This window comes from Eumetopias jubatus, unplaced genomic scaffold, assembly GCF_037043125.1.
Source record: "Eumetopias jubatus isolate StellerSeaLion01/CBP00866 unplaced genomic scaffold, mEumJub1_p1.0 scaffold_2, whole genome shotgun sequence".
Lineage (NCBI taxonomy): Eukaryota > Metazoa > Chordata > Mammalia > Carnivora > Otariidae > Eumetopias > Eumetopias jubatus.
In genome coordinates this window covers 36,184,318-36,199,039 of record NW_028274808.1, presented here as the reverse complement: position 1 = coordinate 36,199,039, position 14,722 = coordinate 36,184,318, and the positions used below count along the sequence as shown (strand labels likewise).

Here is a 14,722-nt window from a genome sequence, read left to right as displayed (position 1 = left end):
CCAGCAAAAAGAATAAAATTCTTAGGAATAAATTTAATCAAGGAGTTATAAGACCTGGATACTGAAAAATATAAAACACTGATGAAAAATTCATGAGGACACAAATAAATGGAAAGATATCCTTTGCTGATTTTGCTTTGTATTTTTTTGCTGCAGTAAAGCATAGTGATGAGTATGCTATATGCTGAATGCTGTGAGTCCTCCTACTGAGTCATTAAACCTGGGGATAGGGGGTGCCTGGGTGGCTCAGATGCTTAAGCATCTATTTGCCTTCAGTTCAAGTCATGATCAAGTCCTAGGATCAGTTCCCTGCTCAGTGGTGAGTCAGCTTCGCCCTCTGCCTCTCCCCGCTGCTCATGCTCTCTCTCTCTCAAATGAATAAATAAATCTCATAAACAAACAAACAAACAAACCTGGGGATAGTACTGGGGACCTCTGACAAAGAGAATTGCTGCCTTAACAATACAGTTTTCCAATCCACTCACATGGAACATTTTACCATTTATTTAGACGTTCTTTTTTCTCAGCAATGCTTTGTTAAGTGTATGTTTTACATTTCTTTTATTAAATGTGTTCCAAAGTACTTTTCGATGATATTATGAATGAAATTGTTTTCCTAATTTCATTTTCAGATTGTTCATTTCTATTATATAGAAATACAGTTCATATTTGTATCCTGTGACTAACTCATTTATTTAAAAGGTATTTTTAGTAGATTCTTTAGGATTATTTACATACAGGATCATGTCATCTGCAAATAAGGGGAGTTAGTTGTACTTTCTTCCCTTCCAAAATTGATGCCTTTAGTTCTTCTTCTTACTTAATTGTACTCTAGAATCTCTAGTACAACGTTTAATAGAAGTGATGAGAACCTACCTCCTTGCTTTGTCTCTGATTTTAGGGGGAAAGCACTCAGACTTTCATCATTAGTATGTTAGCTCTAGATGTTTTATAGATGCTCTCCATCAGGTTATGATCCTTCCTATTTCTAATTTGTTAGTAATTTTATAATGAGTGGGTCCTTTTTCTGCATCTTTTGAGATTATCATGTGTTTTCCTTCATTTGATTAATATGGTGTGTTATATTAATTAAACCAACCTTATATTACTGAGATAAATCCCTCTTGGTCATGGTAGATAATCCTTTTCACATGTTTCTGGATTCTGCTTGTAACTTTTTTAGAATTTTTGCATCCATATTAATAAGGTATATTAGTCTATAGTTTTCTTGTGATGTCTTTGGTATTCAGGTGATACTATCCTCATAGAATGAGTTTAAAGGGTTTTTTTTCTCATATTTTCTGAAAGAGATTGTGGAATATTGGTGCTTCTTTTTTAAATGTTTGATAGAATTCAACAATAAAGCCATCTAGACCTGAGCTTTTCTTTGTGGTTACTAATTTAAGTTACTAATTTCTTTACTTGTCCATTCAGATTTTCTATTTTTTCTTAAGTCAGATTTGGTAATTTGTGTCTTCTTATTTTATCTAAGTTGTCTAATTTGCTGGATATGGTAGTTTGGTAGATTTCCTTATAATTCTTTTAAATTATGTAAGGTCAGTTGATTCTCCCCTTTTATTTCTGTAAAACCTCTCTTTCTTAGTCTAGGTAAAGTTTATCCATTTTTATTGATTTTTTTTTTAAGAACAAATTTTGGTTCCTCTGATTGCCTCTCAACCTTTATTTTCTTCCTTATATTTGCCTTGGATTTAATTTGCTCTTCTGTTTATAGACTTTTAAGGTACAAGCCTAGATTATTGATTTAGTTCTTATTTTCTAATATAGGTATCTACAAGTAAAAATTTCCCTCTAAACACTGCTTTACCTTTATGCCAGTTTTGAAGTGTTTTTTAGTTTTTACTCAGTTCAAAATATTTTAAACTTCTTGTGATTTCTTCTTTGACACATTGATTATTGATAAATGTGTTATTTAATTTCTAATATTTGTAGATTTATTACATTTCCTTCATTTGTTGATTTTTAATTTTATTTTATTGATATCAGAGAATATACTTTATATGATTTCAGTGTTTTAAAATATACTAAGACTAATTTTGTACCCTAGCATATGGTCCATCCTTAAAGATATTCAATGCATGCTTATAAATACTGTATATTCTGCTGTTGCTGGGTGAAGTGTTCATTAATGTCAATTTGGTTAAGTTGTTTGACAGTGTGGTAGAAGTATTCTATATCAATGATGATTTTTAGTCTGGTTGTGGGAAACCATGAGCCAGAAGACCCAGCAAAGCTACACTCAGATTCTTGACCCAAAGAAACTGTGAGGGGAAATGTGAATTTTAATTTGGGGGGTAAAATATTATGCAATAATAGTAATATATAACATTGCTTTATAGAATCTGACTCTTGCTTGCCACCCTCTCATATTACGGGTTCTCCAAAAACCAGAGCTTGAAGCAAAACTTATATCCTAATGCTTCATTAAGGTTTGGGAGCTTAGGGAGATCAAAGCAAAACAAATACAAGATGGTTGGTGCATTAATAAGCTGGCCAAAGCTTTACCAAAGATATGTAGTTGCTGTCTCCAGAAAGAACATATGAAACATTGCATTTCAAACAATCTGTCATTTGGATTGAGCAGAAAACCATGGCCAACATATCTGGGTAGTCACATAGACTTAGTCCAGGAGACCATGTATTAATAGCAAATCAGGTGGTAAACTAACCATATTATATATGAATTCTTCATTTTTACAAAGTTATTTACCAGAGGTTTTTTTTTAATTGTCTTTAAAACAAAAGCCAGTTTATAAAATGTCTGATTTGTCAACCATGTTCTAGAAAAATGTATAATAATTACCTTACCTAACTATGGTTTGAATTGGCATTTATAACAAAGAAGCCATATTTTGGAAATAAATGTTAATTAGGCATTTTTGTCTTTTAATCAATAGCAATGAGCAGAAAAGCATGGCTGAACAATTCTGAAAAGTCACAAAAACTAGGTCCAATACACTATTTCTTTCTCTATCAGTCATTAAATTGTAAGAACATAACAAGCCATTTTTCTTTCTTTATTCATTTCCCATTCTCAGAATCTTTTTATTACTTGTCTTTTGTTTGAATCATCTATACCAATACTTCTACTTGTCACTAAGGTGTTAGATCAAATGTCATCCCTTAGAGAGGTATTCCTTGTTTACCCTGACTAAAATACACCCTCACTCAGTCTTTATTCTTTTGCCCTATTTTATTTTTATTTTTTTAAGACTTTATTTATTTATTTGACAGAAAGAGAGAGAAAGAACAGCAAGGGGAGCAGTAGAGGGAGAGGGACAAGCAGAAGCAGGCTCTCCACTGAACAGGGAGCCTGATGCTGGGATTGATCCCAGGACTCTGAGATCATGACCTGAGCTGAAGGCAGACTTAACCAACTGAGGTACCCAGGCACCCCAGCCCTATCTTATTTTTAAATCACATATCACTATCTGAAATTATCTTTTAAATATTTGTTTGTTTAAAGATTAATCCTCTGTAATACCCCTCAGTATGGGGTAAAATATTTTCTGAATTAGTGAGTGGATAAACAATTTCAAGCTGCAAATAAACTGTAAATGAGTATCTGTTTCTAATGTCAACCTTTTATTTCATCCAAATTTCACTGAGATTTTATTTGTATATTTTGGTTGTTTTCTCCACACATTGTTGCTGTACATTAGTTTTAAGGATATGAGTAAAGTAGAGTGGTGTCTACCTGCCACATTAAACTGAATTACATCAATTTTCTTTGATATTAAGAAAACTTACTGTGTTTTCAGTCCTTTCTTTTTCTCTATTTTTCTTTCTGCTCTAATCCTTACATTTGACTCTATCTTCTTAATATTTGTTTTCCAACTCTATGACTAATTTGAGGGACAGAAATTTGGGTATCCACTAAGAGTAGCATTGACTTCATGCTTAAATTGCAAATTTAGTTTATCTGTAATCATCACTTATTTCATACACCATTAACTTTATCATGTTCAGTTCCCTTCTTATGACATTGTCTTAATTCAAAGAGGTCAATCCTTGTAATTTTTTGAGAATTACAGTTTCCTGAAATTGCTTCTGGATCCTACAACTTAATTTTAAAAGCACATCCAAAGAATGATGTCACAAGATGGCAAAATAAGAATCCCCTACTCACATTTTCCCTCAGCAACAATACTTAACAGCAATCCACAGACAAAAGTGTCTTCAGCAAAGCTCTGGGATCCAAATAGGAGACACTGAAACCCGGGTGAACTCTAGGACTGAGGAAAGCTAAATTGAAAAGGCAGGCCCTCACTCAGGCAGCTACTTCCTGACCCAACTAAAGACCCAGAAATAGCTCCATTCACAAGGATTTGTCTCAGCCCCATGTGGCAATGATCCTGCTATAAGGATCACATGCCAAGGAACCCAGGAGCAGTCACATCTACCCATGCATGAATAAGAGGCACAAGGACATTAGTTCCAGATGTAGACCCTGAAATGGCCCATGAATCAGCTGTGGTCCAGGAGTACCAGGAGGTAAGCACAACAAACTTAGTTAGACTGTTTTGAAAGGGTCATGTGACTGAGCTCCTGCCCCTACCAGCAGGCTGAAAACCATCCTGCTGGTACAGGCTTTTGAGAGGAGACACTCCCACCTTCACCAAAGATTCAGAATGGGCCCTATAATCAGCTCCAGACTCCCTCCCAGTCCCAGTCCCCAAGCAGTCCTTCCAGCCCTGGGACTTTGCAGGAAACTCTCTCACTTATGGTTGGGAGTCCAAAAAGGGCCTGACATTATGTGCTAGCCCCTTCCCAGCCTCAATCCACTAAGAGTCCTGCCAGCAAAAGGACCTGTTGGGAGACACTCCTGTCTGTACTCCCAGAGATCCTGAAAAACTCCTATCCTTGGCTCCAGTCCCCTCACAGATACAGTCCACTGGCAGTCCTGCTGGATGAGAAAATCAGCAGGATACACTCCTGTCTATATCCCTGGAGATCCAGAAAGTGCCTAATTGTCAACTTCAGCCCCTACAAGCCATAGCCTGCCAGCTGTCCTCACAACACAAGGACCCAGCAGAAGACATTCTAGACTGTGCCTAAGATCCTGAAATGGCCTATACTTGGATCCAGCCCCTCCAGCCATTATCAGAGAGCTGTCCAGCCCACTCAGGGACCTGGCAGGAGACATGCCCATCTGTGCCTCCAGAGCCAGGTCCTCAGACCTCAATCTTGGTTGTGGACCCTGAAACAGCAGAGGAACACAGTTCTAGCCATTCAAAGCCACAGTCAGGGCCATCCCTGACCACAAAGAGACCGACCCAATGATCTGGCAAGAGCCCTCCTAGGAACTTAGTGGAAGTCACAACCATCCACACAACGGGTAACAGGATGCTGTCAAAACATCCAGTTGTGGGCCCTGAGGCAGATCTTTGTCCTACTGTCACCCTACAGAACAAGGTACTTGAGACAATCCCATATAGGAACCAAACAGGATCCATACCCACCCAGGCCCCAGGCACAAGCCCAACAACCGCAAATCCCACTACAGACTCAGCAAAAACCTTGTAAACTGGCTCTAACACAGCAACTGCCAATTCTGGAGGTAATCCCATCAGCCTAGGAAATGATAGATCTTTATCTGCAGAAACCACTCTGTAGAGACTGGAAGAGGTGTTTGCTCTTTTAAATGCCCATATACCAATCAAAGGCTACATGGATCACAAAGAATCAGGCAACTATGACACCATGAAAACAAACTAATAAAGCTAGAGTAACCAATCACAAAAAGTGGAGATCTATGAATTGCCTCACAAAAATTCAAAATAATCATCTTAAAGAAACTCAGTGAAATGCAAGAGAACACATATAGACAACTGAACAAAATCAGGAAAACATGTAAGAATAAAATGAAGTAATAAAGAAATAAAAACCATCAAAAAGAACCAAAGAGAATCCTAAAGTTGAGTAAGACAATAACAGAAATGAGAAATTCAATAAAGGGCTTCAACATCAGAATCAATCATTCAAAATAAATACTAAGTGAACTGGAATACTGTTGCTTTGAAACATGAACTAGTTACATGAACAAAAAGAAAAAAGAGTGAAGAAAGCCTACATGAATTATGGGACATCGTTAAGCAAATTAAATTCATATTGTGAGATCCCTGAAAGAGAAAACAAGAAAGAAAGGAGTAGAAAGATTATTTAAAGAATAACAGATAAAAAATTTCCCAAATTTTGGAAGAAGTATAGACAAACATGAACAGAAAGCTAAAATGACTTCAAGCAAGAACAACCTAAGACTGACCAGGACAAATTATAATCAAAATGTTAAAAGTCAAAGGAAAACTTTTGAAACAAAATTTGAAGATAAAAATTACTCATCACATATAAGGGAATCCACATACAGTTATCAGCAGATTTCTGTGCAAAAAAATTTGTAAACCAAGAGAGAGTGAGATGATAAGTTTAAAATGCTGAAAGAAAAAAAAAATGTTGGGTAAGAAATCTATTCATCACAAAACTGTCCTTCAGAAAATAAGGAGATTTAAAGACATTCCCAGATAAATAAAAGCTAAGTGTGTTCATCACCTCTAGATCTGTCTTATAAGAAATATTACAGGGAAGATTCGTTAGATTACTCCTTTCTGCCCGTGGACGCCGCCGAGTAAGCATCGTTAAAATCTCCCCTCCCACCACTGTCATATCTAAGTCAGAGTGTCCCAAAGAGCCTGAACAGCTGCAGAAGCTCTTCATCGGAGGTTTGAGCTTTGAAACAACTGATGAGAGTCTGAGGAGTCATTTTGGGCAATGGGGAATGCTTACAGACTGTGTGGTAATAAGAGATCCAAACACCAAGCGCTCTAGAGGCTTTGGGTTTGTCACATGCCACTGTGGAGGAGGTGGATGCAGCCATGAATGCAAGGCCACACAAGGTGGATGGAAGAGTTATGGAACCAAAGAGAGCTGACTCAAGAGAAGATTCTCAAAGACCTGGTGCCCACTTAACTGTGAAAAAGATTTTTGTTGGTGGCATTAAAGACACTGAAGAACATCATCTAAGAGATTATTTTGAACAGTATGGGAAAATTGAAGTGATCGAGACCATGACTGACCAAGACAGTGGCAAAAAGAGAGGTTTTACTTTTGAACATTTGATGACCATGACTCTGTAGACAAGATTGTCATTCAAAAATACCATACTGTGAATGGCCACAACCGTGAAGTAAGGAAAGCCCTATCTAAGCAAGAGATGGCTAGTGCTTCATCCAGCCAAAGAGGTCGAAGTGGTTCTGGAAACTATGGTGGTGGTCGTGGAGGTGGTTTTGGTGGGAATGACAACTTTGGTCGTGGAGGGAACTTCAGTGGTCGAGGTAGTTTGGTGGCAGTCGAGGTGGTGGTGGCTATGGTGGCCGTGGGGATGGCTATGACGGACTTGGTCATGATGGAAGCAACCCTGGAGGTGGCGGAAGCTATAATGATTTTGGCAATTACAACAATCAATCCTCAAATTTTGGACCCATGAAAGGAGGAAATTTTGGAGGCAAAGCTCTGGCCCCTATGGTGGTGGAGGCCAATACTTTGCCAAACCACGAAACCAAGGTGGCTATGGTGTTTCCAGCAGCAGCAGTAGCTACGGCAGTGGCAGAAGGTTTTAATTACTGCCAGGAAACAAAGCTTAGCAGGAGAGGAGAGCCAGAGAAGTGACAGGGAAGCTACAGGTTACAACAGATTTGTGAACTCAGCCAAGCACCGTGGTGGCAGGGCCTCGCTGCTACAAAGAAGACATGTTTTAGACAATACTCATGTGTATGGGCAAAAAACTCAAGGACTGTATTTGTGACTAATTGTATAATAGGTTATTTTAGTTTCTGTTCTGTGGAAAGTTTAAAGCATTCCAACAAAGGATTTTAATGTAGATTTTTTTTTTTGCACTCATGCTGTTGATTGCTAAATGTAATAGTCTGATCATGATGCTGAATAAATGTGTCTTTTTTAAAGTGTGCTGTGTAAAGTTAGTCTACTCTGAAGCCATCTTGGTATACTACCCCAACAGTGTGAAGGTAGAATTCCTTCAGGATGATACCAGGTTCCATTCAAAATTGATTTGCAACCCATTTGGGCACAGAAGCCATTGTCTCCACAAACCTTGGTATAGTTGAACTGACAGTTAATGTGTTGTGACCTGGAGTTCACCATTAAAAGGGTCACTCAAACAAAGTCCTGGAGTTTATTTGGTTATTAATATGATTGTTGGCACATCCTATGCAATATATCTAAATTGAATTATGGTATCAGATAAAATTATAGATGGGATTAAAACTTGTGTATCATCCAAAAAAAAAAAAAAGAAATACTACAGGGAGTTCATCAAATTCAAAGAAAGGACACTAACTCATGAAAATATTTAAAGTACAAAACTCACTGGTAAATGTAAATATATACTCAAATTCAGAATACCCTAATACTGTAATGGTGGCAAAATAATTTTATCTCTAGCACAAAAGTTAAAAGAAAATAGTCTTATAAAGTAAATATTGTTACAATGATTTGTTAAAGGATGCATAACATAAAAAGATGCAAAGTGTGATATTAATAGAACAAAATGTGGGGGAATTAAATAAGAATTAAAAATGTAGAGCTTTAGTATGTGATTGAAGATAGGTTATTATCAGATTAAAATAGACCATTATGTGATGGGGATTAAGGATTGCACTTGTGATGAGCACCAGGTGTTGTACGGAAGCGTTGAATCACTATGTTGTATGCCTGAAACTAACATTACACTGTATGTTAACTAATTGGGAATTTAATTAAAAACTTAAAAAAAAATAAAAATACCTTACAATCCAGCAATTGCACTATACTGGGTATTTACCCCAAGAATATAAAAACACTAATTCAAAGGGATACATGCACCCCAATGTTTATAGCAGCATTATTTACAATAGCCAAAATATGGAAGCAGCCTAAGTGTCCATTTATTGATGAATGGATAAAGAATATGTGGCATATATATATAGGCAATAGAATATTATTCAACCATAAAAAAATGAAATCTTGTCATTGCAATGACAAGGATGGAGCTAGAGTATAATACTAAGTGAAATAAGTCAGATAGAGAAAGACAAATACCATATTATTTCACTCATATGTGGACTTTAAGAAATAAAACAAGCAAAGGTTAAAAAAAAGATGAGAGAAAGAAGGGAGAGAATCAAATCAAGAAACAGACTTTTAATTATGAAGAACTGATGGTTACCAGAGGGGAGCTGGGTGGGGCGATGGGTTAAATATGTGATGGAAATTAAGGAGTGCACTTATTGTGATGACCACAGGGTGATGTATGGAACTATCAGAATACTGAATTATTACATTGTATACCTAAAACTAATATAGCACCATATGTTAACTGGAATTAAAATAAAAACTTAAAAAATAGACTATTATATCTATAAAATGTTTTATATAAGCCTTGTGACAATCAAAAAGAAGAAACCTACAGTAGACACACAAAAGGTAAAGAGAAACAAATTAAAGCACACCACTAAAAAAAGTAAATCACAAAGGAAGACAGCAAGAGAGGATTAAAGGGAAAAAAGAACTAAAACAAACAAACAAAAAACCCAGAAAATGATAAACAAAATGGCAATAGAAATTCTTAACTATCAATAATTACTTTAAGTGTAAATGATTTTCTCTAACCAAAAGACACAGAGTGGAAAATGGATAAAAAGCAAAATCTAACAATAAGCTGGCTACAAGAAACTCAATTTACCTTTAAGGACATTCATAGGCTGAAAATAAAGGGAAGAAAAAAATATATTCCATGCAAATAGTAACCAAAAGACATCAGGGTTTGCTATACTTAAATCAGATAAAATAGACTTCCAATCAAATCAGACACACACACACACACACACACACACACACACACACACAAAGAAAGTGAAGAGAATATAACACTTGTAACTATATATGCACCAAATATTGGAGTGCCTAAAATTTTAACTAAATATTGACAGACTGAAGGGATAAATAGACAGCAATTCAGTAATAGTAGAGGACTTCAATACCCTACCATTAACATTGGATAGATCAATCAGAAAGAAAATTAGGAAGAAAATAGCAGGCCTGAATAAAACTATAGACCAAAATGGACCTTAAAAACATATATAAAACATTATGTCCAACAGAACAAAATACACATTCTTCTCAAGCACACATGGAACATTCTCCAGGATAAAACATATGTTGGTCCGCAAAGCAAGTCTTATGAAATTTAAAGGAATTGAAATAATATTTCATATCTTTTCCACACACAATGGTATGACACCTCAGGAAAAAAACTGAAAAATTCACAAAACATGCAATTTAGCACCATACACCTGAAAAACCAATGGACCAAAGAAGAAAAAAAAGGAAATCAGAAAAGTGTCTTAAAATAAATAAAAATAAAAACAAAAAAACAATATACCAAAACATAGGGGCATAGGAAAAGCAGTTCTAAGAGGTAAGTTTACAGCAATAAATGCCTACATTAAAAAAACTCATATAACCTAACTTTATCCCTAAAGGAATTAAAAAAGGAAAACAAACTAAGCCCCAACTTAGTAGAAGGAAAGAAATAACAAAGATCAGAGCAGAAATAAATGAAATAGAGACCAGACAGACAACAGGGGAAAAAATCAATTAAACCAAGAGTTGGGTTTTGAAAAGATAAACAAAATGGCAAACCTTTAGCTAGACTAACTAAGAAAAAGAGACAGGACTCAATAAAATAAAATTATGAAAGAAAGAGGAGACTAAAATTGATACCATAGAAATATGAAGTATCATAAAAGGTTACTATAACAATTATCCACCTACAAACTGCATAACACTTTAGAAGAAATGGCTAAATTCCTAGAAACAGACAACCTAGCAAGACTGAATCATGAAGAAATGGAAAACCTGAACAAACCAAACACAAGTAAAGAGACTGAATTTGTCATCAAAGCTCCTAACAAAGAAAAGACCAGAAGTAGATGGTTTCACAAGTGAATTCTATGAAATATTTAAAGAATTAATGCTAATCTTTCTCAACTCTCCCAAAAATTAAAAAGGAGGGAACACTCCCAAACTCATTTTACAATGCCCACTTTACCCTGATGCCAAAGACAAATAAGGGAAGAAACAAAAGAAATTTACAGGCCAATATCCCTGATGAATATAGATGCAAACATTCTCAACAAAATACTAACACACCAAATTCAACAATCCATTAAAAGTATCATATACCATGATCAAGTGAGATTTATGCCTTGATGGAAGGATGATTCAAAACACAGGAATCAATAAACATAATATACCTCATTAATATAAATAGGGGTAAAATTCATGTAATCCTCTAAAGTGATGCAGAAAAGACATCTGACAAAATTCGACACACCTTTATGACAAAAGCTCTCAACAGTTTGGGTATAGAACAAACATATCAATATAATAAAAGTTATATATGACAAGTCTGAACTAACAATTTTCAATAGTGAAATCTTTACCTGTCAGATCAAAAACAAGACAAAGTTGTCCATTCTTACCACTCGTGTTTAACATAGTACTAGAAGTCCTAGCCAGAGCAATTAGGCAAGAAAAAAGAATTAAAAAGCATCCAAATCAGAAAGGAATAAATAAAACTGTGGGGGAAATGGAAAGATGTTGGTCAAGGATACAAATTTTCAGCCATAAAATGAATCAGTCTGGAGATCTAATTATGGCATGGTGACTAAAGTTAATAATATACTGTACACTTGAAAGTTTCTTACTAAATGTTGAATGTTCTTGCTATGTAATGAGGTGTATGCATTAACCTTCTTGTAATCATTTCACAATATATACTTATATGAAATCATGACATTGTACACCTTGAACTTACACAATGTTATATGTCAATTATATCTCAATAAAGTTTGGGGAAAAAATTTTAAAGATAAAAGCATATTCTTACTCCAATCTTATGGACTTCTGCCATTTACCTTGTTCAGGAGTTTCTTTTTTCTTTAGGATTCCAGTTAATTGTTCTGGGTACAGGGCAATTATTCAGGAATTCTTTAGATACTTTCAATAAAGAGGGATTGGTTGATTGTAACAATAACTGAATCGCAAAGGAACAGCAGACTTTACCAGAAGACAGTGAAGAGAATTTAGTTAACAAAAACAAACAAACAAACAAAAAACTAATCTAACTTCTTGACCCCATGTGATGTATGGTGTTAGAAAATAAGACCTGGGTGTTACATGCAACTGATGAATTACTGAACTCTACATCTGAAACTAATAATATATTACATGTAGGCAAATTGAATTTAAATTAAAAAAAAGAAGACCTTAAGAGGGTTGCTTCAGGTGTATGTTGATTGCAGAAATATCTCAATGGATACAAGAAAGATTTGTAATAAGATATAAAGATGGGAATTCAAGTCAGGAGAGAAGAATCATCAGGCATTATGTACATGACAGTCCTGGAAATAAGAGATTACTGACTGGACTGAAGTGTAAGAGGGGTCCAATGTGCTTGGATATAATAGAATGCAAAGGGCTGATAGGGTATTGACATGCTTCTCGTCTCTTTGAAACAAGTATTTCAAGAAATTTAATGCTGAGCTACTATAAAATAGATTGCCTCTTACCTTGCAATCTAGTGTGCAGCATTCCCCAGAACCACATTGTTTACCCTTTTTCATTACACATATTCTAGGATCACAGCAGTCTTTATGTGTACAATTCTGTAAACAAATAGACAAATTCAAATGATCTCTTCTCTCACATCAGTTATGATAATGTCTTTTAAGAAACTTGCCAATTTCATCTAAATTGCCAAATTCATTTACATAAAGTAGTTTTTAATATTCCTTATTTTAAAAATATGTAGGATGTGTAGTAAGTAATGGACCCTCCTTCATTCCTGATACTGGGAATTTCTTTTTTCTTTCATTTCTCCACCAGCACAGCAAGAGGTTTATCAAGTATATTGATTATTTTCAAAGCCCTGACTTTCATTTTCATTGATTTTCATTCTCTGATTTCTATCTCATTAATTTCTACTTTTATCTTTATCATTATTTCCTTCTTTATACTTTAGATAAATTAACTTAGACTAATATTTTAGCTACCTTAAGTAGCATTCTAAATAATTTATTTTAGACCTTTCTTCTTTAATATAAGCATTTAGAGCTAGAGATTTTCCTTGTAACACTGTTTTACCTGAATCCCATTGATTTTGATGTTATGTTTAAATTTGCATACTGTTAAAAATATATCCTAAAATTGCTTTTGTAATTTTTCTTTGAGCTAAGCGTCATTTGGAAGTGGTAGTTTAATTTCCAAATATTTAGGGGCTTTTCAAGATATTATTCTTGAATTCTAATTTAATTTTCAACACAAAATAAATATATTGAGATTTATTTCATGCCTCAAATATTCTATCCTGATGAATATTCCAAGTTCTATTGAATTATTATATTTAAGCTGTTAAATATAGTGGCCTATAAATATCATCATATTAAGGTGATAGGTAGTTTTGTTCAGGTCTTCTATATCCTTACTGATTTTTTGTCTAGTTGTTCTATCAGTTACTGAGAGATGTGAAATAAATCTCCAAATATGATAGATTTGTCAGTTTTTCCCTTTAGTTCTGCCAGTGATTGCTTCATAAAATTTGAAGATTTAATGTGTGGGTATATATACATAAATGTTTTTTATAAATGTTTATATATTTATTATTGTTATATTCTCCTTATGTATTTATCCTTTTTTTCATTTTGAAGCATTACTGTATCTTTATTTTATATATTAATATAGTTACTATAATTCCTTGTATTTACTGTTTGCTTGTTCTATCCTTTTCCATTGTATTATTTTCTATGATACAGAGTATTGGGGTTAAAATGAATCCCTTATTGATAGCATGCAATTATTTCTTGATTTTTATCTAGTCTGACAACTTTTGCCTTCTGATAGAGTGTCTGGCCTATTTACATTTAATGTAATTATTAACATGAATGTATTTCAAATTCTAATTTTGCTCTTTGTTTCTATTTATCTCATCTTGTTTTTATTCCTCAATTCTTCCCTTCTTATTTTGTATTGATGAAATGTGTTTAATATTTACCTAGTAAATCTTCTATTGGCTTTTTTAGCTATATCTCTGAATAATTTCTCAATATTTGCTCTAAGACGTACAGTAAGTATTTTTTTATGGATTTTTTTTAATTTTTCTAAATTTTTTATTGTTATGTTAATCACCATACATTACATCATTAGTTTGTGATGTAGTGTTCCATGATTCATTGTTTCTGTAAAAAACCCAGTGCTCCACACAGAATGTGCCCTCTTTAATACCCATCACCAGGCTAACCCATCCCCCCACCTCCTTCCCCTCTAGAACCCTCAGTTTGTTTTTCAGAGTCCATCGTCTCTCATGGTTCATTTCCCCCTCCGATATCCCCCCCTTCACTCTTCCCCTCCTGCTATCTTCTTTTTTTTTTTTTTTACATGTATTGCATTATTTGTTTCAGAGATACAGACCTGTGATTCAACAGTCTTGCACAATTCACAGCGTTCAACATAGCACATACCCTCCCCAATGTCTATCACCCAGCCACCCCATCCCTCCCACCCCCCACCACTCCAGCAACCCTCAGTTTGTTTCCTGAGATTAAGAATTCCTCATATCAGTGAGGTCATATGATACACATCTTTCACTGAT

General features: G+C 34.8%; 1 protein-coding gene across 1 annotated transcript in view; it reads right to left on the bottom strand.

The window, feature by feature from the left end:
* Positions 1–14,722, bottom strand: part of LOC114224818 (disintegrin and metalloproteinase domain-containing protein 5-like) — a 134,012-nt gene that overhangs the window by 49,989 nt on the left and 69,301 nt on the right. Inside the window, exon 14 of the mRNA XM_088021310.1 lies at positions 12,645–12,740. Within this exon, the coding sequence (XP_087877436.1) occupies positions 12,645–12,740 (96 nt within the window). The remainder of the gene's footprint in view (positions 1–12,644; positions 12,741–14,722) is intronic.